This window comes from Penicillium expansum (genome assembly GCF_000769745.1).
Source record: "Penicillium expansum strain MD-8 chromosome Unknown contig261, whole genome shotgun sequence".
Lineage (NCBI taxonomy): Eukaryota > Fungi > Ascomycota > Eurotiomycetes > Eurotiales > Aspergillaceae > Penicillium > Penicillium expansum.
In genome coordinates, this window is record NW_015971315.1 from 15988 (window position 1) to 38566 (window position 22579).

At 46.7% G+C, this 22579-nt stretch overlaps 7 protein-coding genes across 7 annotated transcripts; 6 read left to right on the forward strand and 1 right to left on the reverse strand.

Moving 5' to 3' along the window:
* Positions 1–384: 384 nt before the first annotated feature.
* Positions 385–2012, forward strand: PEX2_075720 (Major facilitator superfamily domain, general substrate transporter; the record flags this gene model as incomplete). Its single annotated transcript, XM_016744842.1, has 5 exons — positions 385–540; positions 596–712; positions 757–1103; positions 1170–1592; positions 1637–2012. The coding sequence occupies 5 exons, from the start codon at positions 385–387 to the stop codon at positions 2010–2012; spliced, it is 1419 nt and encodes a 472-aa protein (XP_016598325.1).
* A 385-nt stretch (positions 2013–2397) lies between these two features.
* Positions 2398–3615, reverse strand: PEX2_075730 (sugar phosphate isomerase/epimerase family protein; the record flags this gene model as incomplete). The annotated part of the gene is made up of 7 exons (XM_016744843.1): positions 2398–2515; positions 2568–2740; positions 2791–2893; positions 2954–3112; positions 3171–3308; positions 3366–3462; positions 3516–3615. 7 exons carry the CDS (start codon positions 3613–3615, stop codon positions 2398–2400), a joined length of 888 nt encoding a protein of 295 aa, XP_016598326.1.
* A 931-nt stretch (positions 3616–4546) lies between these two features.
* Positions 4547–6215, forward strand: PEX2_075740 (glutathione-independent formaldehyde dehydrogenase; the record flags this gene model as incomplete). Its single annotated transcript, XM_016744844.1, has 10 exons — positions 4547–4663; positions 4723–4748; positions 4809–4852; positions 4914–5087; positions 5135–5164; positions 5212–5316; positions 5380–5394; positions 5457–5835; positions 5891–5963; positions 6012–6215. The coding sequence occupies 10 exons, from the start codon at positions 4547–4549 to the stop codon at positions 6213–6215; spliced, it is 1167 nt and encodes a 388-aa protein (XP_016598327.1).
* A 1536-nt stretch (positions 6216–7751) lies between these two features.
* On the forward strand, positions 7752–8201 carry PEX2_075750 (uncharacterized protein; the record flags this gene model as incomplete). The annotated part of the gene is made up of 1 exon (XM_016744845.1): positions 7752–8201. The coding sequence occupies one exon, from the start codon at positions 7752–7754 to the stop codon at positions 8199–8201; it is 450 nt and encodes a 149-aa protein (XP_016598328.1).
* A 6239-nt stretch (positions 8202–14440) lies between these two features.
* Positions 14441–15535, forward strand: PEX2_075760 (uncharacterized protein; the record flags this gene model as incomplete). The annotated part of the gene is made up of 1 exon (XM_016744846.1): positions 14441–15535. One exon carries the CDS (start codon positions 14441–14443, stop codon positions 15533–15535), a length of 1095 nt encoding a protein of 364 aa, XP_016598329.1.
* Positions 15536–16006: 471 nt separating this feature from the next.
* On the forward strand, positions 16007–19119 carry PEX2_075770 (Hydroxyacylglutathione hydrolase; the record flags this gene model as incomplete). Its single annotated transcript, XM_016744847.1, has 12 exons — positions 16007–16126; positions 16205–16344; positions 16491–16937; positions 17049–17526; positions 17964–18064; positions 18131–18202; positions 18256–18289; positions 18345–18555; positions 18626–18717; positions 18768–18902; positions 18954–18980; positions 19036–19119. The coding sequence occupies 12 exons, from the start codon at positions 16007–16009 to the stop codon at positions 19117–19119; spliced, it is 1941 nt and encodes a 646-aa protein (XP_016598330.1).
* Positions 19120–19606: 487 nt separating this feature from the next.
* On the forward strand, positions 19607–21405 carry PEX2_075780 (putative NAD+ kinase; the record flags this gene model as incomplete). The annotated part of the gene is made up of 5 exons (XM_016744848.1): positions 19607–19630; positions 19682–19726; positions 19780–20788; positions 20889–21165; positions 21249–21405. The coding sequence occupies 5 exons, from the start codon at positions 19607–19609 to the stop codon at positions 21403–21405; spliced, it is 1512 nt and encodes a 503-aa protein (XP_016598331.1).
* Between the last annotated feature and the right edge of the window lie 1174 nt (positions 21406–22579).

Genomic DNA, 22579 nt, shown 5'->3' on the forward strand with positions numbered 1-22579 from the left:
TCTTCGGCATAGGCTTAAAGATATAAGCATATATTTATTCGATGGCTATGAGAGTAAATATTCAACCAAACTACGAAGAAACGGTTTACTTAACAGTTGAAGTTGAATATTAGACCCTAATAATGATACAAAGGGAAAATCTTCGAGCCCCCCCCCCTACGTGGATCCCTTTCTATAACTTTGGGAACTTTGCTTAGAGCTGCCCGGAGATAGCACTAGATTCATACACGAATCACATTTAGTATTTGGAAGCGTGATACTAGTAGATATGGCACCATTCATCTGATCATTCTCTATCATCGACCAGGAGGCTATCTAAATTAAATATAAAAGGGCACTGACAACCAAATAAGAGTTGGATTGACCATTGGAAGATCAGCCATAATGAGCGACATTTCTAAAACGCTGGTTGTTGAGACGACCTCTGAGAGCCGGGAGGAGTTCTTGGCTAGCTTCAGTTCGCAAGAGGAAAAACAGATCCGTCGCAAGGTTAACAAGCGTTTTCTTTTACTAATAGGTCTGATGTACATGGTTAAGCAGGTAGTTATCATATCTGCATACTCGGACTTGATCCAATGTACTAATTGAGATTCAGATTGATGTGAACAACGTCTCTAGCATCAAAGTACTACAGGTGGGGAAGCAATCCAACATTCTCAATGAGTTACATATGTCTGCCGACCAATATAACTGGGTATCCTCAATATACATGGTATGTCTCTTACTCCAAACGCGTGAACAGCTCTAACGGGATAGATTGCATACATTATCTTCGAGACACCAAGCAATCTGCTTCTGAAGAAGATGACTCCAAGGTTGTGGCAGACGCGAATTTTCTTCACCTGGGGGATTGTTCTAGCTTGTCAGGCTGCTGTACAAAACCGCCAGGGCTTACTCGCCTTGCGATTTCTGTTAGCAATGCTTGAGACTGGCTCCTATCCAGGAATCTTAACACAACTCAACTCGTGGTATCCCAGCGACGAAATGGCCACTCCTGTTGCGTGGCTACTAGGGATATCCCAATGTTCATCTATTGTGGGCTCTCTGCTCTGTTACGGCATCAGCTACATGGATGGCGTACGGGGACTGAGTGCATGGCGGTGGTATGTATCTCCCATCAGCCTTCGATTCTTCCGTGTGAGGTCATGCTAACGAAAAATGATATTTAGGGTGTTCATCATTGAGGGAATCATTACGGTTTTGTTCTCGGGTGTTATATTTCTGGTGCTGCCTGATTACCCCAAATCTCCGAGGAGCAGCAAATGGCTCAGCCCACGCGAACAAGAATTCATCGAGGCTCGACTCGGTGAACGTGCTCCTAAAACAGCCGATCCGGCCTTCAGCAAAAAAGAGATACTCGCTGCTCTCCGATCTCCCATACAATGGTCTTTCACCTTCTCCCAAATGCTTATCAATCTCGGCATGTACGCGCTGCAGTGGTACCTCCCCACCCTCACCACCAGCTTTGGCTTTACAAAGCTGCCGGCCAACCAGTTGCTCAACATCCCACCGGCTGCCACGGGCATCATTGGTGTAGTACTGGGCGCATTAGTCCTACGACAGGTTAGCTTTTCAAAGCCAATTCAGTTGATGTTTGTAATCCCTTTGTGTTGCGAGAACATAGCTAACCTCTCAGGGTGTATAATGCGGGAATAATCATCGCCTTCATTCTTTTCTTCGTTGTTTCCGCCGCACCTGGACTGTACGTCGCATGCATGTTAGGCACCTTCTTCGTCAACATTTATTACATTCCCTTCATCTCGTGGCGTTCAGCTACTATGAGAGGGGCCACGGGAACAGCCTTTGCCTGGGGTCTTCAGAACTCCATCGGCCAGCTTGGTGGTGTTATTGGACCACAGTTGTTTCAATCTAAGTGGGCGTATAATAGATATAAGACCAGTTTCGGTATTGCTCTAGCGGGGGTCATTACTGCCATAGCGAGTAATCTTGCCTGTTGGTGGTGGACCAAGAAGCAGGAAGAAGAGGAGTTGGAATCTTCGTCTCCGCTGTGATAGCACTGATCTTATTCATGTTCTATAAATATAGCCTTGAAGTCATTCAATTAGATTAGCGAACACAAAGACCTCAGTTAGTGACGAAAACCGTCACCGTGCAACTTTGGTCGGTCATTCTTAGTACAAAGAGCATTATATCAAATATCATCATTGAGATCATATCTTGGTGCGCTACAGAGGTCAATTAATGTTTGCTATAATTGGTTCCTATTGATTACAGTGTTACAGAGTGAAATTGGAAAAATTACGGCATATATTATTACCATTAGATCATGATATAAACAATGGCTCTGCGAAGATACAATCCCTGGGGACATTCTATTCAAGTTGTATCAAATTCTTTTTTGTCTAAAATGATGGGCCACATTATCACAGTGCCTGATCAAGCTTTGTTCAAGGTTGCAGCGAAGTCATTGAAAAGGATTTGCAGCCGCTGGCCCTCTTCATCCGCAACTTGACTATGAGTTTTAGCACTTCCGATCGGGTGATATGGGAATGGACTAAGATTATGTAAGCATTGAGCCCACAACACGGACGTTATAGAGGACCAACCCATATTCTGGCACAAAAACAATCCTTGTGGTTGCTCCATCCTTGACCCGTGAACGGATGACATCTTTCCAAATCCTCTCAAAGCACTCTCTTTCTTCTTTAAAGACGGGATTTGTAGGTTCGTGGCATTGCGACACTTGTGTTGTTCCAATTCTTGCGTGGATATGATGAACCTAGCCCATTATTAACATCATAAACAAAAGCTTGAGTGGATGTTTCTTACATGGGGTATGATTGCATCCATCATGACTTTATCGCCTTCGCTGAGATCCAGCACTCTTTCACATCCAACCATCCAATGGGAGAAATCGGCAGTAATCCGAAGCCTATGTGATTATCAGCACTCTATTCAGCGGTGAAATATGACAGACGAGATTTCTTCCTACTCGGGAACAGCCTCCAAAATGCGCCGCGTGGCATACGGCGTGAAGAGTGATCGGTTTCTGTGGGTCTCATGGTAAACACGACCAGATATTCCAAGCTCGCTGTCAATCTGGATAGTCCCTTTATAGAATTTAATGGACTCCTCGACGTCCCACAGATCTCTTTAGCTAGATGTCAGGCAAAACGCTCAATCATAATGTTATAAAATTGGTTACTTACTCGCCTGATTGGAAGTTCATAGTCGATGGCTTCAATTGCTGGACTGATTCGAGCAGGCTTCGATAATTTTGCAAGTGATGATCTGCTTTGGTACCAGCCGGGCGGGGTCCGAGATACTGAAACCAAGATGAGTGTATCCTTCGACTCAAATCAGCAGGTTACTCTTTTCCACTTCTAGAACGCTCAATCACTGACATCAATCCAAGCTCTAAACCAGTCTGGTTGCATAGTTCCCTGAGGCGGGGAAAATCACGACTTGGTTCCAGCGGATGAATATCTACTTCGACGCCATCTACAACGAAGATTTCAATATAGTATTCAAGACGTGGGGAGCTTTGCACATACTGTAACCTTGAGCTTTTAGTTCTGGAAACCATTGGGCCCAATTGTCCATGTTCGGACCAGGAGCAATTCCCCAGGCAGATCGAAATCGGTCGATTTTCATAGTGTAAGTAGAATAGAGGGCAAATTTGGGTGTATGGAGAAGTTCCAATTGAGTTAGAGAAACGAATTCATTTATGTTCTTATGGAAGCTCACTCTATACTTTTCTCCTCATCAAAAGTTGCTGTGCCAAATAGGTAAAGTTCCCCGGTTGGTCACTCGCGCTAACCTGTGATTGGCTCCTTTCATTTTAGAGTGTATCCACTCCCAACCTTAGAACGCTCGATTGTATTGTCCTAGATTGGTCACTTTGCGGGGTAAAATTCCATTTTAAGGATAACACTTCCTGGAGTGATGTTAGAAAATGCGGGAGATATTTAGCGTTGATCAAAATAAAGAAAATCATTGCGTGATAGGGTTTCTTTTGGGAGGAAGCTGGTATGTATACATCTCGCATCTCTTCACTGGATTGTAATTTAAGAGACAAAGATGTTTCATGGTCGAAGCTGAAGATAGAATGAGTACACCCAACACAGTAATAGTTGCATGCAACTTAAAGACTGACCTGTCTGAACAAAATGTTGTATTTGAAGCTACGAGTCTCACCTTGCGGCACGAACTCTAGAAAAGAAAATGTGGCCCACATATTCACGATGCTGACCGTGATACAAATCACGATCAAACGTGTTAAGATCACCTAATTCTTCCACAGCACCTGGGCATTAAATTCCGACTCCGGAAAATCTGCTCATGGCAAGGTGGGCAACTCCAGAAATGGCGACATTCCCCGCGTCAACTCAGTGCGGGGATAACGTAGCTCCCCCTCATATCGCTATCTATAGCAAAGCAAATGAGGGAATAAAGCTCCACGTTAATCATGCATTGACTGATGAGCTATTACTCTCACAATTTCCTACAAATACTCAAATCTCCCGCCGGGTCCCCCTCCCCCCATTAACTCCTCACGATTTAATTACCCCCAATCAGAATCGCAATGGCAACGACCACTATGAAAGCGCTGAATTATATCGGACCCTACCAAGTTCGGGTTGAAGATGTCGAAAAGCCGAGGATGGAACATCCTGATGATATTATTGTAAAAGTGACAACAGTGAGTTATGTGAAGACTCTGGCAACTTGATAATGAAAAGGAAACTAACTGGTATCAAGGCTGCCATTTGCGGCTCAGACTTGCAGTAAGTTTTCCTCAAAAATGCCCCAAAACGCTTCTTTCGAGGGGACTGACTGGGATATAGTATGTACGAAGGGAGAACAGCCGCTGAACCCGGGATTACGTTCGGTATTACTTTCTCCACTGAAAGACTAAAAGTTGTTAGCGGAAAGTGCTAACCCAAGCGAAGGTCACGAGAACATGGGAATCGTGGAAGAATTGGGTGAGGGAGTTACATTGTTGAAAAAAGGAGATCGTGTCGTTATGCCATTCAACGTCGCCGATGGTCGGTGTCGAAACTGTGAGGAGGGGAGAACTGCATTCTGTACCGGTGTCAACCCTGGCTTTGCTGGCGGTGCCTATGGTAAGAGTTGAGACCAGTCCCAATTATTCTAGATTAACGGGTCCTAGGATACGTCGCAATGGGCCCCTACCGCGGAGGTAAGCTTACCAAGAAAGATTCAATGTTGATACAACACCTCTCACAGTTCATACAGGCCAGGCACAGTACATTCGCGTCCCGTATGCCGACTTCAATGCACTTAAGTTACCCCCGGGTAAAGAGCACGAGGCAGACTTCGTTCTTCTAGCCGGTGAGTTTGATGATTTGACGTTCGTCTCGTGGCAATTCCCTATACTAACATGGCTTTTTGTAGATATCTTCCCAACCGGTACGATTGAAACTATTACCTCTATGATCGAAGCTTATCACTTATTAAGATGATATTTATAGGCTGGCACGGTGTTGAAATTTCCGGATTCCAAGCAGGCGAAAGCATCGCAGTATTCGGGGCTGGTCCTGTCGGACTGATGGCCGCATACTCCGCTGCTCTACGAGGAGCGTCTAACATTTACGTTGTTGATCGCGTTGCTGAGCGACTCGAAGCCGCTAAGAGCATTGGCGCTATTCCTATAGACTTCACAAAGGGAGATGCCGTCGATCAGATAATCAGTCACAATGGGGATATGGTTGATCGCTCGGTCGATGCCGTTGGATACCAGGCTGTTGACTCCAATGGTTCTGCTGAAAAGGCGAATATCGTTCTTGAGAACATGATTCGCGTGACACGGGCTTGTGGTGGGATGGGAATACCTGGATTATATGTTCCTAGGTATGTTAGCAAACTGTTGTATCGATTCCCGATAACTGACCTAACGATTATATAGCGATCCCGGTGCAGCTGACGCTGCCACCGCGAATGGAATGATCAGCCTTAGCTTCGGGAAATTATTTGAAAAGGTATTAAATTCTCCTCTCTGTTGTTTCGTTTCACCTAACCCTCTGTAGGGTCTTTCCCTTGGCACCGGACAGTGTAATGTCAAGTCCTATAACCGATATCTTCGAGACATGATTATTGCTGGCAAAGCAAAGCCCAGCTTTGTGATCTCGCATGCGATTGCACTCGCAGATGCTGAAACTGCTTATGAGAAATTTGACAAAAGGGAGGATGGGTACACAAAAGTGATCATCCACCCAAATGGTGGGTTTTGAAAGATTGCCTTCTGCTTGAAATTCAGCCAAATAGCTAGAATACAACAGATCTGTTGATATGAATGACACTAAAGCTCTTGCCCATCTGTGCCAGAGTACATCCGCTTGAATAAACCTTCTCTAGCAAGAAGATTTTGTGGGGTATCGAACTCAACAAGACATCCAGCATCCAATACTGCAATTCGATCAAAATCTATGATTGTGTCAAGCTATTCAAAAATTAGCTCGCTCTTGGGCGACAGACGAATCAGGCAACGTACCCTATGAGGGACACTGAAAACAGTACAGTCATGGAAAACGTCTCTCATGACTTTCTGCACTCGCTAGTCTGCTTCGGCATCAAGACTGCTTGTGGCTTCATCCAGGATTAGAACCAGACATCCACCGCTACTAGTCTTTCTTTTAATGATTGTCCGTGCTAGACAAAACAGTTGCTGCTCTCCGTACGACAGGGAATGGTCCTCAAGGAGTGCGTCCAGGCCTCCACAGCTTTCAGTTGCTACCCAACCCCCGATCTGTTTCAGCACAGATGCAATCTCGCTATCGCTAAATAGTCCCATAATGTCTACATTATAGCGTATGGTTCCCAAAGCGTGAACTAATCCTATGGCACGGCTATCAGCCTCTCGGGGATTAATCCCGGGTTGATCTTAGAAATGTCAATCTGATCAATTGTAATAATGCCGTGCGAGGGGTCTACCAGACGCAACATGGCTATTATAAGGGAGCTTTCCCCACCAAAATATAGAGAATTGGTTAGAAACCTAGTCAAATAAATGAATGCTAGAGTATAAGAAACAACCTACCTGCCATTGCGGCCACAGATACCTATATGTTCACCCGGACGTATGTGCATAGAGATATTATCCAGGGCCAGGGTTTCGTCGGGATAGCGTAGCGAGATACCCTATATACCAATATCCCCCTTATCCGGCCATAATACAGACAGTTCTACGGCTGTGCCCAGTTGGCTTTCACATGGTATTATCTCAATAAATGACTTCACACAAGCAATCGCTCCTAGTGAGGTCTCAAAAGTAGTACATGATGTGATGAAGTATGAAAATAATTAGTTGAATCCAAGGATAGTATTCAACGCGACGCCGAGGGGACTCGAATCTGTGCTACTATATAGCACGACGGCTAACGTCACCACAACGGTTGCTAATGCCAGGTTCGGCCACCTCTGTGCGCATAGTAGCATATAGTAAGGTTTTTGAGAGTGGTCAAGATGCTGAGTTAGAATTTTTATTGAGGTATCTTACCAGCCAAAGGCCTGAATTATCGGCAGACCTTCGAGGACCTCCCTGAAGTGTGAGTATAATAGGCTTCTAGACTCCAGATCGAGATATGAAAGCCAGCGACAACTCTCGGTCACTCTCCGGCGGCATCACCGACTAAGAAAAACCGAAGTTGAAATGGTAGGTCAACTGTGCCTCTCTCCCAAGCTGTACCTTATCTCACACATCTAGGCCTTTGTCTTGGTCAAAGCTGGAGGCCTAACCCGGACAGTATTCCGCATGAATATATATCCATATGCCTGTCGAGCGCAAAATTTTACTGGACATACGTATCAGACGTAACAGCAGAAATCAGGATTGTTCATTTCGCCCAGCTTCTAGGGGCGATCGATCTTCTTCGGCGACATGGCATCTAGCACAGGGATGTGAAGCCAGACAACACCCTCGTGAGAAACTAAAACCCCCATATGCAATGCTAACTAGGTTCGGATGCGCATCTAACGCCATAGACACTCCCTATGATAGTACAGACACTGTAGATTATCCTGCACCCGGGCAGGTCGAGGGGAAACCTCGTGATCGAGCCGTTGGTTATTGGGGCTGTTGTATGATCGGATTGGAGATGGTTCTAAAGAAGCCAATTGGGTCGAGGGTCGTGCACGGTCGCTTTGGCCTCAGCTCTTATCGAGAGGTTCCGGTTCACAACAAAACTCGCGGGTGGCCGGATGTTTGTGAAGCATGCTAGAAGAGGCTCGAGATCATCATGCATGATGACTGCTGATGCTTTGCTCTACGTTGGCACCTTAAGAAAGCCGAGAATCAAATTCAAACAAGAGGATAAATTGATACCATGCTACTCCGTAGTTAGTTCATGCAATCAAATTTTGACCTAGTCAATTTAAGCTAGTCTCTTCTCGTTTCAAATATATATTTTCAATTAATTGATTCCACTCCAGCTTCTGTCGCACATCGATGAGTTGATAATTGCGCCAAGAGAACCCAACAATAAGATTTGAGAGTATTAAACTCAGTGCACACTCCCCCTAATTAGGAAATTGTCCTATACGTGGATAGTATTTGAAGACAGACTTGGCTTTATCAATTTTAAGGCAATGGCGTCGCCTCGTGCAAACAAGGATCAAAGTCATCGCAGATCCCGAACCTACAACGTCGTACTCTCACATATGAGGGGCAAAGACATATTTCTCAAAATAACCACAGCGCAACACCGCAACACCGCAAGGCCGCAACGAACAATTATGCGCAGCTCCATGAGACTCTGTGCTCCACACTCCACCCGTGATCTACGAGATTACACTCAAGTAAAGTGTAAAAAATCCAGCCTACTGCAGTGGCCAGTGCCCGAAATTCAATAATGTGCTCATCGCCCTTGGTAACCACCTCTACGAAATATGTATCCACTCTGTCGCTGTTGGAACGGGAAAGAAGCGGGAGAGGGACTCCGTTAGACCATTTATCCGATATGGAAATGATACTCGGTTTAGGTGGGGGGGGGGCGACTAGGATAAACTGGGGCTTTAGGCGGGTCATTTCCACTAATAATACGGTTTTTTTTCTTCTCTCGTTGGGTGATCTTTAGAGTGAAATTAACTATGGAGTTTGTGTACGGAGTAGTTACTCCGTACGGAATACCACTTCATCAGTGTTGGTGTGTTGGAGGTGCATATGTAGGGAGGTGGAATGAATGACAAGGTGAAGTGATGTGGACTCGGTGCATATTACGGAGTACATATGGGTAGTATGTTGTATACACATACGTTGTACACTCACGATGCAGACTGAAAGACGCAGACTTCCTGTGTGTGTGGAGAGGTACATACGGAAGCACTGTATATCACATCAGTGTGCCTCGGCATATAGACCCGGTTGTGGAACGCCGACAAAATTGCAAGTGTGCTCGATGGAGAACGCGGTGAAGACTAAGCGGGTGTATATCTCCCAGGTACAGGAGCCGAATCGGAGCTCGGGGGTGCATGGGTGATAGGCAAGATTTTGATGTCTCAAAAGTCTTAACGCGAGCCCGGGCAATTAGATTTCCTCATTCGGACTAGTTTATTAAATTTTATTATGGAGAGCTTATGGAGAGCGCGGGAGATGGCTTCAGGGCTTGAGCCCCTCTCAATTTTGGAAGCAAAAAGCATGGGAAAAGGTAGAATTACAAGGTGGATATGTATTTGTTTTGCCGTTTACGCAATAAAGGGCACTTCGAAGCACCTCTAATCTCATGTACAATATTGCTTACGGTAAATTGGTAATTGGTGTGGTCTAGAAGGGCAAATCTTTCTCACAAGCACATGATAACTGCCGAAAATCAAGTCTAAGATCATCGCCATTGATAGGATTGTGTTCCCCGATATAACCCTAGAAATGGTGTGCCATCTCACTGCAGCTGTTCGTTGCATATACCCCTGCCATCAGCTGCACCGGGCTTATTCCAGCGACACCTGTATGTCTTTCAAGGTATGTATAAGCTAGACATGTCGACTGTTGGACATTATCGGGGGAAAAAAAATAGTAATAGCACACGGAGTACTCCGTACTCCGTAGTAAATAGTGGCTAATGGAGCTACGTAGTAGTTTACGAGGGGCAGCCCCCCCTCAGGATCAACCCCTGCATGTGTACGGAGTACAGGAGTATGGATCCCCAACTCATTGATCTTTTGACTTTCCCTTGTTGGGAACAAGATCAGCATACTAAGGAGATCAGCACATGAGTTATGGAAAAAAAGGACGAGTGCATAGACCAAGAATGTGGAACCTGTGACGGTTGAGTACCGAGGAGAAACGGGAAAAAGTGAATGGTTGCAGGTAAATTGCTAAATTGAGCGCTCCGTAACTTTTGGAGATTTTCGAAGGTTTTGGAGTAATTTCGATAGATTCGGGTGGAGAAATGTGATTGGCCCAACCTCTTTGAGGAGAACCACGTTGGCTTGACCGCTAGGCGCCGTCATTGTCTCTCTTTGACTCAACACATCCTCCCATCACCACATCCACCCTGGGTTTTTTTGCTCCGCCACCGGTCATACGTTTGACTTCAGACGGATAAGGAATGTCTTCCCCCTGCACTTTGACCTGGACCTGGACCTTGCGTGGCGTCAGGACCCAACGCTACCGAGGATGGTAGCCTGCATTTATGAATTGCGCCCGATACACATCTTTGACTTTCGAATCGGATTATGGTTCGTAGAGTTAAAGAGTCGATGACGAAGGATAACCGTGAGGCTGCAGCCTTCATCGTCTATCGTGCATTAGACCTTACGTGTCTGTATATCCCAGGTGCTGCGTCACACGGCCCTTGTAGGGTCTAGACTGGGATTGAAATAGCTGGAAAATCGCCCAGTTCTGAAGCAGCTGATTCTAACATTGCAGCCTATCGGGATACGGCAGCGCAAAGTTTCAACGTTGAAGACATTATTTGGGTCATGTCGGAGGATAATCCCAACGATCGTCGAGTCCCTAAGATGGGTCCCGCCAATAATGCTGACCAACATCTGATTTGGGGGATAGCGACCGTGGTGATAAACGAGCAAAATGATTTATTTTATTCCTTTGTAGTCCGTATTTCGTCCACAGGCACGGAGTACGGAGTACTACGGAGTACTTCATATCCCTGTTCACTCCCATCACATTTCACACATCAGCCCCAAAAACAAGAAACAAAGAACGCACGGGGACTAGGGTGACCAGGACGCGTGCACCCGATGCTACACCGTAAGGAGCTGATGACATGGCGCTAAAGCAAGCCAAATTGACCTGGCCCGCAGCTCCCGCTGCATTCTTTGGGGCTAAGAAGGGGAACCGGGCAATCATAACCCCCGACTTGGAACGTCTGGAAGGATGAAGGAAGCTGGGATCGGCTCCGCCATCCTGTGTTGCCCCAATAGTGGAGAGGGTGGTGGATTCGTAGAGGGGGTGAAATGGGAAGTTCATGACTAGTGATTGTCCCTTAGTGGATATATAATACACGCCCTTTCGGAAGTTACTGCCCTTGGAGCGAAAAAGAAAAAAGGAAAAAAGGAAAAAAAGAGGCTGATTTTTTTGATTTGTGATCTAGCGCCTGGTCTCGGACGAGACCGCTGATTGCTTTACAACGTACTTCTCGGTCTCCATATGATACTTATTCGTACTAGTTCACTATAGTAAAGTAGATTTGATTATATTGAAAACAAAAAACATGGTACTGGGCCTCGGATCTTGCCCGGTATGCAGGGTTTTTGGGAATCTCGTATTTGCTATTTCATACTCTGGAGGACAACATAAGCTGAATCCTGAGATGACTCTTTGTTGTATTTCCAAGGGATGATCAGACCGGGGCTGGATCCTTAAAAGAAATTCTAACGTTGTGCCGCTGTTACGGTGTGCTCAGTGGCATACCATTCGAGATCGGCATTTTTCCGATGTCAGCGGTTCCACTAGAGAACTCTGATCAAGACAAATCAGACACATCTGGCCTTCTGGAAAATTATCTCCAATTATTTCCTCTTTTCCACTTTTCTTTTTTTTCCCTCCCTTTTTTATGGTGCATCAAGTGGATCTACAAATGCGTTCCAGTGCAGGCTTGGATGCCGCGTGATGGACTTGATGTGTTTTGCATCGAGATCGGCTCCTATTACGGAGTAGATAGTCTCATATATTGAAACAGTCCTCTACTGAGTACTCCGTTTTTCGTACTTTGTTAGACATGTATGAACTCATTTAAATTGTTATCTCCAAACTGAATCCTGGCAATATCAATAGATTAGAGAAAAATAAAAGAAAGCGCCCCTGACCAAAGGCCCGGGATTTGACCGGGTGTTGGTCTGTTTTTGGCTTTGGCAGAGCCCTAAGCACGATCAGATCCACCTAGCCACGTTGTGAATGGCTCCAGTTACTCCTTTTTCTGACACAAACTGGATTTTTTAATTTTTTTTTTCCTATTGTAGGCTCCATTCAATTTAGTTCTGAGTTTATGACGCCAAGTTCTGGCAATTGGCGCCAATCTTAGATTGGGATTTGGAACTGTCTGTTCTGCAACCTGCAACCTGCCTATACTGTACGGGGTACATTGTACATAAGCTGCAGGTGATATGAGACTGATTATGAAGACAGATCACATTCTAAATACATCTTCAAACGTCATTGAAAAACTCCGCTTAATCTGAACTCAAAAGTTAAGTTCCACGGGGGTTCAACCGCTTGGAATAGCCGAGCTTCCCGCTCAGAGCTCTTTTTTTTTACGAGGCTTTTTGAGGAGGCTTTTTTACTAGGCTGCTTTCTGCTCCGTATATTGCCTACCATGTTGTATTCCCATATTCCCATTTGGTGGCGTCTGTGATGGGTTTCTGTGCCACGCCCCCGATGAAACAGGCCCACAAACGTTGAGTCAATCGATACGCTACGACGTATTAGCTATATTTTAGTTGGCGCCCCTCTTTTCTTTTTCTCAGGTGATACTAGAGAATGACCTCCAAATGTTGATCCTGCAAAAATGCAGGTAGCCTAAACCTCGCATGGTCCCAGGTCTCCGTTTTTCGTTCCCGTTTTCGATTCAGCCAAGCCGACCTAGACGATTGGCTGTGAACCTGTGATGAAAGCCGAGTTGAGTAGTCTATTTCTGGGCTCGGAACATTTAAATGAGAAGAAAAGTCAAAAAAAGAGTCAGAGAGGAGTAAATGAACAAATACACTAACAACGATCATGGTGGCAATGATGCATCTCCTGCATCATGTACTCCGTACTCCGGGTCAATAAAGAAGAGAAGGTCAGCATGCAGAGAGAATAGCAACCTCACATCCGGGTATGCACAGTACAAAGGGAGAGACAGTTCTTTAATCTAGACTTTGAGAAGGGCAATGACGATAATTATCTTAAACTCCACTTACACCCCTGTCGAAATCCAAAAGGGCAGTGCGTAGTCGATCTCTACAAGCCCATCACATTGTAACCCTTGCGTAACGAGCTCGGAGACGCTGTAATTAGGAAAAGGGAGGGAAGGACAAGGTGTCCTGTATATTCATTTCAGCAAATCTCGCATTCTTACATGTATGGATCAGAGAGAAACAGACTCAGCCTTGGGAAGTGTTGACCGCAGATCGGGCCGGATCGCGGGTTAACCCAATAGGTACATGATAGCATTCCCAGCGGCTAAAGGGTCAAGGATCCTAGGCTGGAATTTTGAATTTCTGGAATTTTTGCTTTTATCCAAAAAGGGACAGGCGTATAAAAAGAAAAAGGGAAAAGAAGGAAAAACCTAAGCAAAACGGGAGCCCCAGTGTAAGCGTATGAGACTATCTATTGGACTATTTGAACTTTTAGCCATAATATACCATACACCCTATATCCACTATACACTCTATACACTATATCATACTTACTATACCTATTTAATCTATTTAATCTATTTAATCTATTCTATTCTTCCCCATGTTCGCCTCAAAAAGCATGTTCCATGTTCCCACAGGTCCGATCCCACCCCCACTCTGCTATTTGCTGCACTCCGGAGTATTCCCTATGGGCCCTGGTCGAAACGGTGGAACTGCCCTGATTCATGGATTCGGTTCCAGGTTGCCCTTTTGTGTTTTTTTCTTTTGTCTAGGGTCGTTTCGTTAGTGTCAACGTCGTGTCATCTTAGCATGTGCGGTGGCATCGTAGATCCAGGCTCCCTGGATTCCCTTATAATCCTGCCTTGCCTAGTAACGGGATCTTCACTGGAATTAAATACTCTCACCCGTTCCTGAACGGGAGCATCGGCTCTTTTTTTTTATCACATCCACTCTTTATTCAAATACACTCCACACTACGTAAGCTAATTCTTGCCTACCACAATTGACTATATACTGACTTGATTCCCCTTTAGTCAACCTCATCTCTTCAAGCTTTTACTTCTTGACAGTTTCTTATATGGCCAATTATTCCTGCCAATCTCAGCTCCCTTCAACAGGCTCTCAATGGCTTCAAGACGATGCTTCTTATAGCCAGTTCACCATGCAAGATCTAACCTATGCTTTCCCTCGACCGAGGCACACTCGCGTCATGAAGCCTCGTAGTGCAGGCAACAGTCCCTCATCGGCAACCAGAAGACGATCAACAGTGAATCAAAATGTGGTGCATGGACTGCCCACTCAATATCAGTCATCCCTGGAAGAAGCCCTGCTCGCCTCGGCTGCCCGGAACTCACGTCCGATGAGCTGGCACCCTTCATCCGCAAGAACTCGGGGCCTTTCCAACCCGTACATCTCAGATTTCCCTTCGGATAGCTACGCCGGTATGGGAACCGTGCCTGATCAATACCTCAGCTCAGCCATCTATTGCGACGAAAATATGATGTCATATCCCATAGCCGCCGACCCTACATTCTCCCCCGACTACTTCCCCGTCTACTCAGCCATGCAGGAGGACTTGCCACTTCCACAGCACACGCCGGCGCTCATGACCGGCTCGCAGATCGACCCGATGGGATGGGATGTCGCCGCCATGTCCACCGATATGTCAACGATGTCGCACCCGGCCTCCGATAACTGGAACTTCGACATGCTATCAATGGGCACCAACATCCCCCCACCGGAGACAACATGTCCAAGCTACGTCAATGTCCCTTCCCCAGGTGAACTGAGCGGTCCATCAACACCGGACTTCCTCCCCATTCAACAATTCGAGGATCCCTTCCAGCTCACCGCCGAGCCCAAGAAGACCGTAAAGGGCGAAGAAGAACTGGTCGGCATGGGTCTCTACAGTCAGCCGAATGGAACACTAGCACGTGCTCCGCAGAGCAAATCAGGCGAGGGCCTGAAGCTCGAAGAAACATTCACACCATCCGACGAAGACAATGACGATGAGACGGACGAGGTCGAGATCATTGGAGAACGTGAACTGCCCCAGCAACAAACCTACCATGAATCCGCGGCTACCATTCGCCAGTCGCACTTTACTTCCAAGCAGCAGCCCAAACAAGCTCTGAACCTGCTTCAGCGGTCTTTCTTCTTTGATCACGATGATACGGATGAGCAGCCGATGGCTGTGCAACAGCCTTTTGCTGGATTCAATCAGCCCTGCATGAACTATGGATACGGGTGGATCTAAGAGGATCACGTAGCGGAGGATTTTTTTTTTTTTTTTTTTTTTTTTTTCCCACATTNACCAGCGGCATAGCGTGGAGTTTTTCTTTCATCATCTTATTTTTTTCGGAGTTGGATACACGGAAAGGATACCCTGGGACGAGACGGCTCCCAACTCGCATCTAGCTACATTTACTCTAGGTGTACTCGTACACGATCTGATGCACAATCAATCTCAATATTTGCTATCTATCATGATTCCCATTTCCAGTTGAAATCAAAAACTACCATAGTCTTAAATCCTTGTTCTCGAAGTATACAAATTCGCCCTCTGATTGGCTACAGAGAAAATAAGCCTCGGCAAAATTATCCCAAAGGAACAACAATCCCCCGAAAATATTTCGCTGGCTATCAACGAAAAGTCAAGCAAGCAAAAGGTTACCCATCCAGCGTCGAATTTAATTTCTAATTTCTCATTTCAATCTCAGCGCTGAAAATGGCAAAGGTCATATTCACGGCTTGGAAAACCAAGTCTCAGTTGCTGGAAGTGCGGAACGAGTTTTATCCTCCGTCTGCGTACGCTGGACCGGATTTGCGTTCCCATGGCTGTGCAGTGGTATGTATATGCATGAGGGACAGAATAAGTGTAATTCCCAGCTGTGTATGTAGTTTGCTAACGATATCCGCAAAAAAGGTCGAAGCTTGGAAGCTACGCGGCAATGTACCGCACCATGTTGAAGCCACAGCCTTGTTGACAGATGCTATTCTCCATGATGATGCAGAGAGGAATTCCATCTTTTCAATTCGTGCTACATATTCAGCAGCTTTCTGTCGGTGAGTATTGAGCCGTACCTGATTCTTGTTTTCACATTGATCTGAGAGAAACCCCCATCTGAATCCCTTGGGATAATGTCTCGAATTCAAACTCCCCTATTCACAAAACATATCCTATTTCCAAAATACCTAACGCCACAGTTTAGCTTCGTAACTGGTCTCGTGGACACCAAGATCCACGGGGTTCGCCGAACAATGTTCCAGCGCGCCACAGACCTAGGTCTCCCAGCCTCCTTCGTGGAACTCCGCCACGAAGCAACCCACCGCGAGCCGCCGTCGCTTGTCGTACTGCGCAAAGCTGCACAGCGCTCGCTCGAGTGGCTGTGGGACAATTACTGGGCCGGTGTTGCCGATGACTCCGGTGCGTCTGCACTGACCCATGACGACGGTGCGTCTGTCAGGGCCACCTTGTGCGACGCCCTGCAGCCTTTATCCAGTGAATCGGCGGATTCGGTGCCCAAGAAGCGGAAGCGGGATCAGGCGGTTTCGGTCGCTATGCGGCTTGTCTCGGTTTGTAATGTTTCGGGGACTGGGGTTAGGCTTTTGTCTTCTGTCTTGCTTGAGCGGGGATTCTTGGTGCCTAATGGGCGCGAGTGAGTTTTTATTTGCCCCCTTTCATTCTTTTTGCGTTTGTCTCGGCTGTGTCTTCAGAGACGCAGCTGTTGTCGGGGAGTACATGCTGACTGTGACATTTTCTATCCCAGACTTGGGGATTCGCTGAATGATACATTCAAGCAATGGAACCCGATTTTGCAAAGGGTTACAGAGAGTCATCCTGCGTTTTTGAGGCATTTGACGGAAGATCTGGTGAATGATCTAGCCTTTAAGAACACAACCGATATATCGGCAGATGCGTCTTCCGAGGCGCTGTATCTTTGGATCGCGCATATCTTGACATCTCCTGCCTGGGAGTTCCACAGACAATCATGCCCGCAGAGCTATGTTCTCCGAGCCTGCGATGAAAGTCCACACCACTGGACAAAGATATTGGGAGATCAGTTAAGGAAGCACGCTAGCAAGCCCAAATCTGTTCTTGCTGCTCGTCCCGCTGCCAAGAACCGAGTCTCGAAACCCAAACACGTTCGAAATGACTCGCAATACGCTCCAACACAGCTCTCGGATAAGCTGCTGGGACATGGATGGGGATTCCTGGAGAAATGGGACAGTCGACCTTTGGGTGTGGTATCGAGTAATTAGAGGGGCTTATCTCCAATTCACAAAATGCATACGCTGCTGGCAGTGTCAGGGAACCCCAAAGCCAATATCCCCTATAGACAGCTACATAGTAACGAGCAACCAATCAAAAGCGGTGGGATTACTAAAAGCTGTCAAGCTAAAAGGGGAAATAGTTCTTCCGGATGACGTTGGTAATCAGGAAGATCCACCTGGACAGTGTACCTCTTTCGAGCTCCCCGCACTGTTTTGCTTCATCGTTGGTAATGAACTTTCTAAGGACACAATTATTCAGAACTAGCTCGCGTCTACCCAGATCACAAGTCAGAGCCATGCATATCCAATCAATTCCTATGTGTATGTCGATCATCCGGTCCCGTCATATATATTACCAATCAATAGTGGCAACCTTAGGATATTGCAGGCGGACTATTTGCTTATTCTAGGCCAATTCTATAGGGACGGGAAAGGGCAACAATTATGCCTACCTCGTGACAGACGAGTCGACTAAGCAGTCGGTTATTATTGATCCCGCCAATCCTCCGGAGTGAGTTGCGTCTTTAGATCGGGTTGAAACTACTGCATGAGCCGAACTGATTCTGTGGAATTGCAGGGTTGCCCCGGAACTCAAGTCTCAGATTGCTTCTGGCAAGATCGACCTGACGGCCATTGTTAACACTCACCAGTATGTAGATGGAACTTCATGGGCCGGTAGAACGTTACTGACATTTGCCGAAGCCATTGGGATCATGCTGGCGGTAATGATGACATTGTATGCATGATTTCTCGGGATATTGGGTGTTACTTCCAGCTAATATGTGCACCAGTTGAAACAATTCAAGGGCCTCCAGGTGATTGGTGGCAAGGACTGCGCGTCTGTCACCAAGACTCCCGCGCATGGCGAAGAATTCAAGATCGGAGATCGTATCTCAGTGAAGGCCTTGCATACTCCTTGTCATACGCAAGACAGCATCTGCTACTATATGCAAGACGGAGACGAGCGTGTTGTTTTCACAGGCGATACTCTCTTCATTGGCGGTATGTGTATCATTCTCAACTTCCATCCCACGTTTGTCGATGGAGTGTCGTGGACTAATTTTGAGATCAGGATGTGGTCGATTCTTCGAAGGAAATGCGAAGGAGATGCACAAGGCCTTGAACGAGACCCTCGCGGCTCTGCCCGATGACACCAAGGTTTATGTAGGGTTGTCCTTTTGTATTGGTGAAAGGCTTGTGCTAACTCTTTCTAGCCCGGTCATGAGTATACCAAGGCCAATGTCAAGTTCTGCATTGCGGTCTCGCAGGCAGAGCCCATCAAGAAGCTCCAGGCATTTGCGGAGAAGAACAAGGAGACACAAGGGAAATTCACCATCGGTGACGAGAAGGTAAGAGCTGGACCTGAGATACATTTTTGGTCGAGACTGACAAACTTTTAGCTCCACAATGTGTTCATGCGCGTCAATGTAAGTTCCTTGTCCTTTGCCCTTGTATCGACCATTGCTCATTTAGAACACACAGGACCCCGAGATCCAAAAGGTAACTGGCAAGACTGACCCTGTGGAGGTGATGGCAGCGTTGAGAGAGATGAAGAATGCGATGTAAAGTATGGGAGTCAAGTTAGCGAGCGAATCTACTAGATCACATGTTGCGATATATCTCCGTAGAAAGCGTGTTTTCGTAAGAACCAAGGTTTCCGAGGCTGGACTGAATTACCAAGACAGAAAGGGGTATAGAGCCCACATAAACATGATCTGCCACATATTAACCCAGTCAAGACATTCATACTGGAAAATTGGGTATGTGTTCTAGAAGTTGATTCTCCCATTGACCTCGGCGATGGACCTATGGTATACGTCATAATCATGCCAAGCCCACTGTTCCCCAGCAAACAAAATTATAATGAAATTAGGTACCGTTTATATGTCCTATCCATACAAAAGATACCTCTCTTTGTTTGCGGCGCACCAAGCCCCGGTGGTGGGGCACAGCTACCCCCAGCTACCCGCCTTCTTTCATACCAACACCCCGGAGCTCGGACAACTCAACCATGACAGAGTGACCAACGGGGAAATTCCAGTAAACTTGCGCGATGGATAAGGCAGCTAAACATGATGTAAGTATTGATGGACCGGGGTATTGTAGTGACTGACCAATGCCATCATAGAACAATGGAGGGGCGAGCGATACGGAGGGTCAGAATCACCTGGAGGTAAGCAGTTTGCCCCCCATGATAGTTCCATACTAAGCGCAAGTGCTACCCAGGTCGTGTTCTATCCCGACTCCAACCACCGTCGCAAGTCCTCCCTTGTTACGATGGACAAGCCGAGGGTTCAACCGCACCCAGCTCAGGATGACACGATGACCGCCTGCTACGTCCACTCCCTCATTGCGAGCGAGTGGACATCACCCCCGCACCACCTGAAAGGTAGTAAAGACACGGAAGATGTGATTCAGACATTGGATGAGGACGAGACGAAACCCGTGGCAAAAACCAAAGGCGTTGAGCCAGAGGAAGTGGTTTCTGTGTTCGACCATGACAACAAACCAATACCCACGATCATTGAATCTCGACATCTCACGAAGAGACAGCTTTCAGATATGGCCTGGAATGTGCGCAAGCTATCCAAGAAACTGGGCAGCATCAAGCTCAAGCTTACCGTGAAGAATATCTTCATAGTAAGCAAGGCGCAGGACCAGTCGCTGGTAAGCCTGACTCGAAAGGTTACAAGGTGGCTGCTCTCCAAGGACCGGGACTCCCCGTATGTGGTCTATGTCGAGCGGCGGCTTGAGACGAATGCGGACTTCGGTGCGTTGCAACTGGTACAAGACGAGCCCTCCGCCGAGGGCCGGCTCAAGTACTGGGATCCTAAGCTTGCGCAAGAACAACCGCATTTATTCGATTTTGTGATCACGCTCGGCGGAGACGGAACTGTTCTATACACGAGCTGGCTGTTCCAGCGCATCGTGCCACCCGTGCTTTCCTTTGCGCTGGGCTCTCTGGGCTTCTTGACCAATTTCGACTTTGCAGATTACCAGAAGAGCCTCGATAGTGCTTTCCGGCATGGCGTTTTCGTCAGCCTCCGGCTACGGTTCGAATGCACCATCATGCGCAGCAAAGCGCGATTGAGAGACCCGCATGCGCGCTCTCTACCAGACCGTGACCTGGTAGAGGAACTGATCGGAGAGGAAGGGGAGGACACATTGACGCACACCCCAGATAAAGTGTTTGAGATTCTCAACGACGTAGTCCTCGACCGGGGGCCAAACCCAAGTATGTCTTCTGATTTCTGATTTCTGATTGCGATTCTTCGCTCCGCGTTATGCGTTGCGTTTCACGACAGAAACAGACACAGCTAACCAATCTTCACTAGCCATGTCTCAAATTGAACTCTTCGGGGACGACGAGCATTTCACCACCCTGCTCGCTGACGGAATCTGCATTGCTACCCCAACCGGATCGACTGCTTACAACCTCGCTGCTGGCGGCTCTCTTTCGCATCCGGAAAACCCCGTCATCCTTGTGACCGCCATCTGTGCCCACACGCTGTCCTTCCGACCGATTATTCTACCAGACACCATTGTCTTGCGCATGGGTGTGCCGTATGATGCGCGCACGAGTTCATGGGCTAGCTTTGATGGACGAGAGAGGTGAGTTTATTACATTTTTTTATAGTTGTTACATATGTCATGTCACTATTGGTTGGGTCTGTTAACTGACTAGCAAACCCCAGGGTCGAGTTACATCCCGGTGACTATGTTACCGTGTCAGCCTCAAGATATCCCTTTGCCAATGTCTTGCCTCCTGGTGGACAGGGTGAGGGCTGGGTGCATAGCATCTCCAAGACTTTGAATTGGAATTCGCGACAGAAGCAGAAGAGCTTCAAGTAGCTGGAGTGGGGAACGTGCTTCCTCGGCATGACCTTTGGGTCTTTCTCCCTCTTCTTCTTCCTCTTTGATGAGCATATTTGGTGTCTATTTGGTTTGATTGCTTGGGTTCTAGCCACTGGATGGTTCATTTTTGGGCGTACATGCTTTTATCCGAATCTACGAAAACGATATGACCTGGGATTAGCTATTAAAAATTAGAACAATACCATTTGTTATTCTTTTAGCTAATATTAATTAGCTATTCCCAGCCATTTGTTTTTTTTTTTTTTTGCCCACCTTTTTTTCCAAGTGGACACTCTTTTTTTTCGCTTGAAGCTGCGGCTCCGCTCCACCCTATAAAAGGCCATCGCCCGGCCCGAAATTTCTTCTTCCTCATCTTCCTCAACCAACTCGGTTTCGAAGTCTTAATGTTGGCTTTGGAACTCCGCTGTTGAGCCCGACAACTTTAAGAGTATATGTGAATAGAATCACATATACTCTTCTCTACTGACTTGGTAAGTTTGCTACTTTTTTCTTGCACTGCACTTCCCCCCCAGCCAACGGCCTCGCGCCGTTCGATGATGAAAATCTTCCTACATTCGCAGTTTCCACGCTAGCCGTCGCTTGAACCCAATCAAGGCGGCATTGAGCGGAATATCTTCCTTGGATGTCTGAGAACTATTTGGCTGTTCTTTTCATGAATTCTTTTCATTTCAACTTTGCAGTCGAGACGGTTGCTAATTGTCTCTCAGAAACAGGATCCCTTTTTGGTTACACCATTCGATCTTCGATATCATACATATACTCGCTTTGCAGCGTCAAGTGTCTGGCTCTATAGCTAGTTGCACTATTGCTGGAGGTGCTCTTCGCTGTTCGCTGCTTTGCACAGCTGAGCTCGGGAAGATATCTCGAGTGATGTGCTGTGTCGCGGTAGAAGTTGAACAGATAGAATATATATTATATCATCAAATGAATGGCAGTTTTGTCTACACCATGCAAGTCTCTTCCAATTAGATCATTTTGTAGTATCCCATAGTCAACCCCGTAGTTCGTCTCAGTATAAAAAGTAAAATCTCACAGGATTGCACCCGAGGGAGTTGTGCTCCGCCGTACCGCATCCACTTGTTGACCCCATACCTCCAAACCTCCCATAGATACCTCAACTTGACCAGACCTCAAGCTCTCAAATCAATAT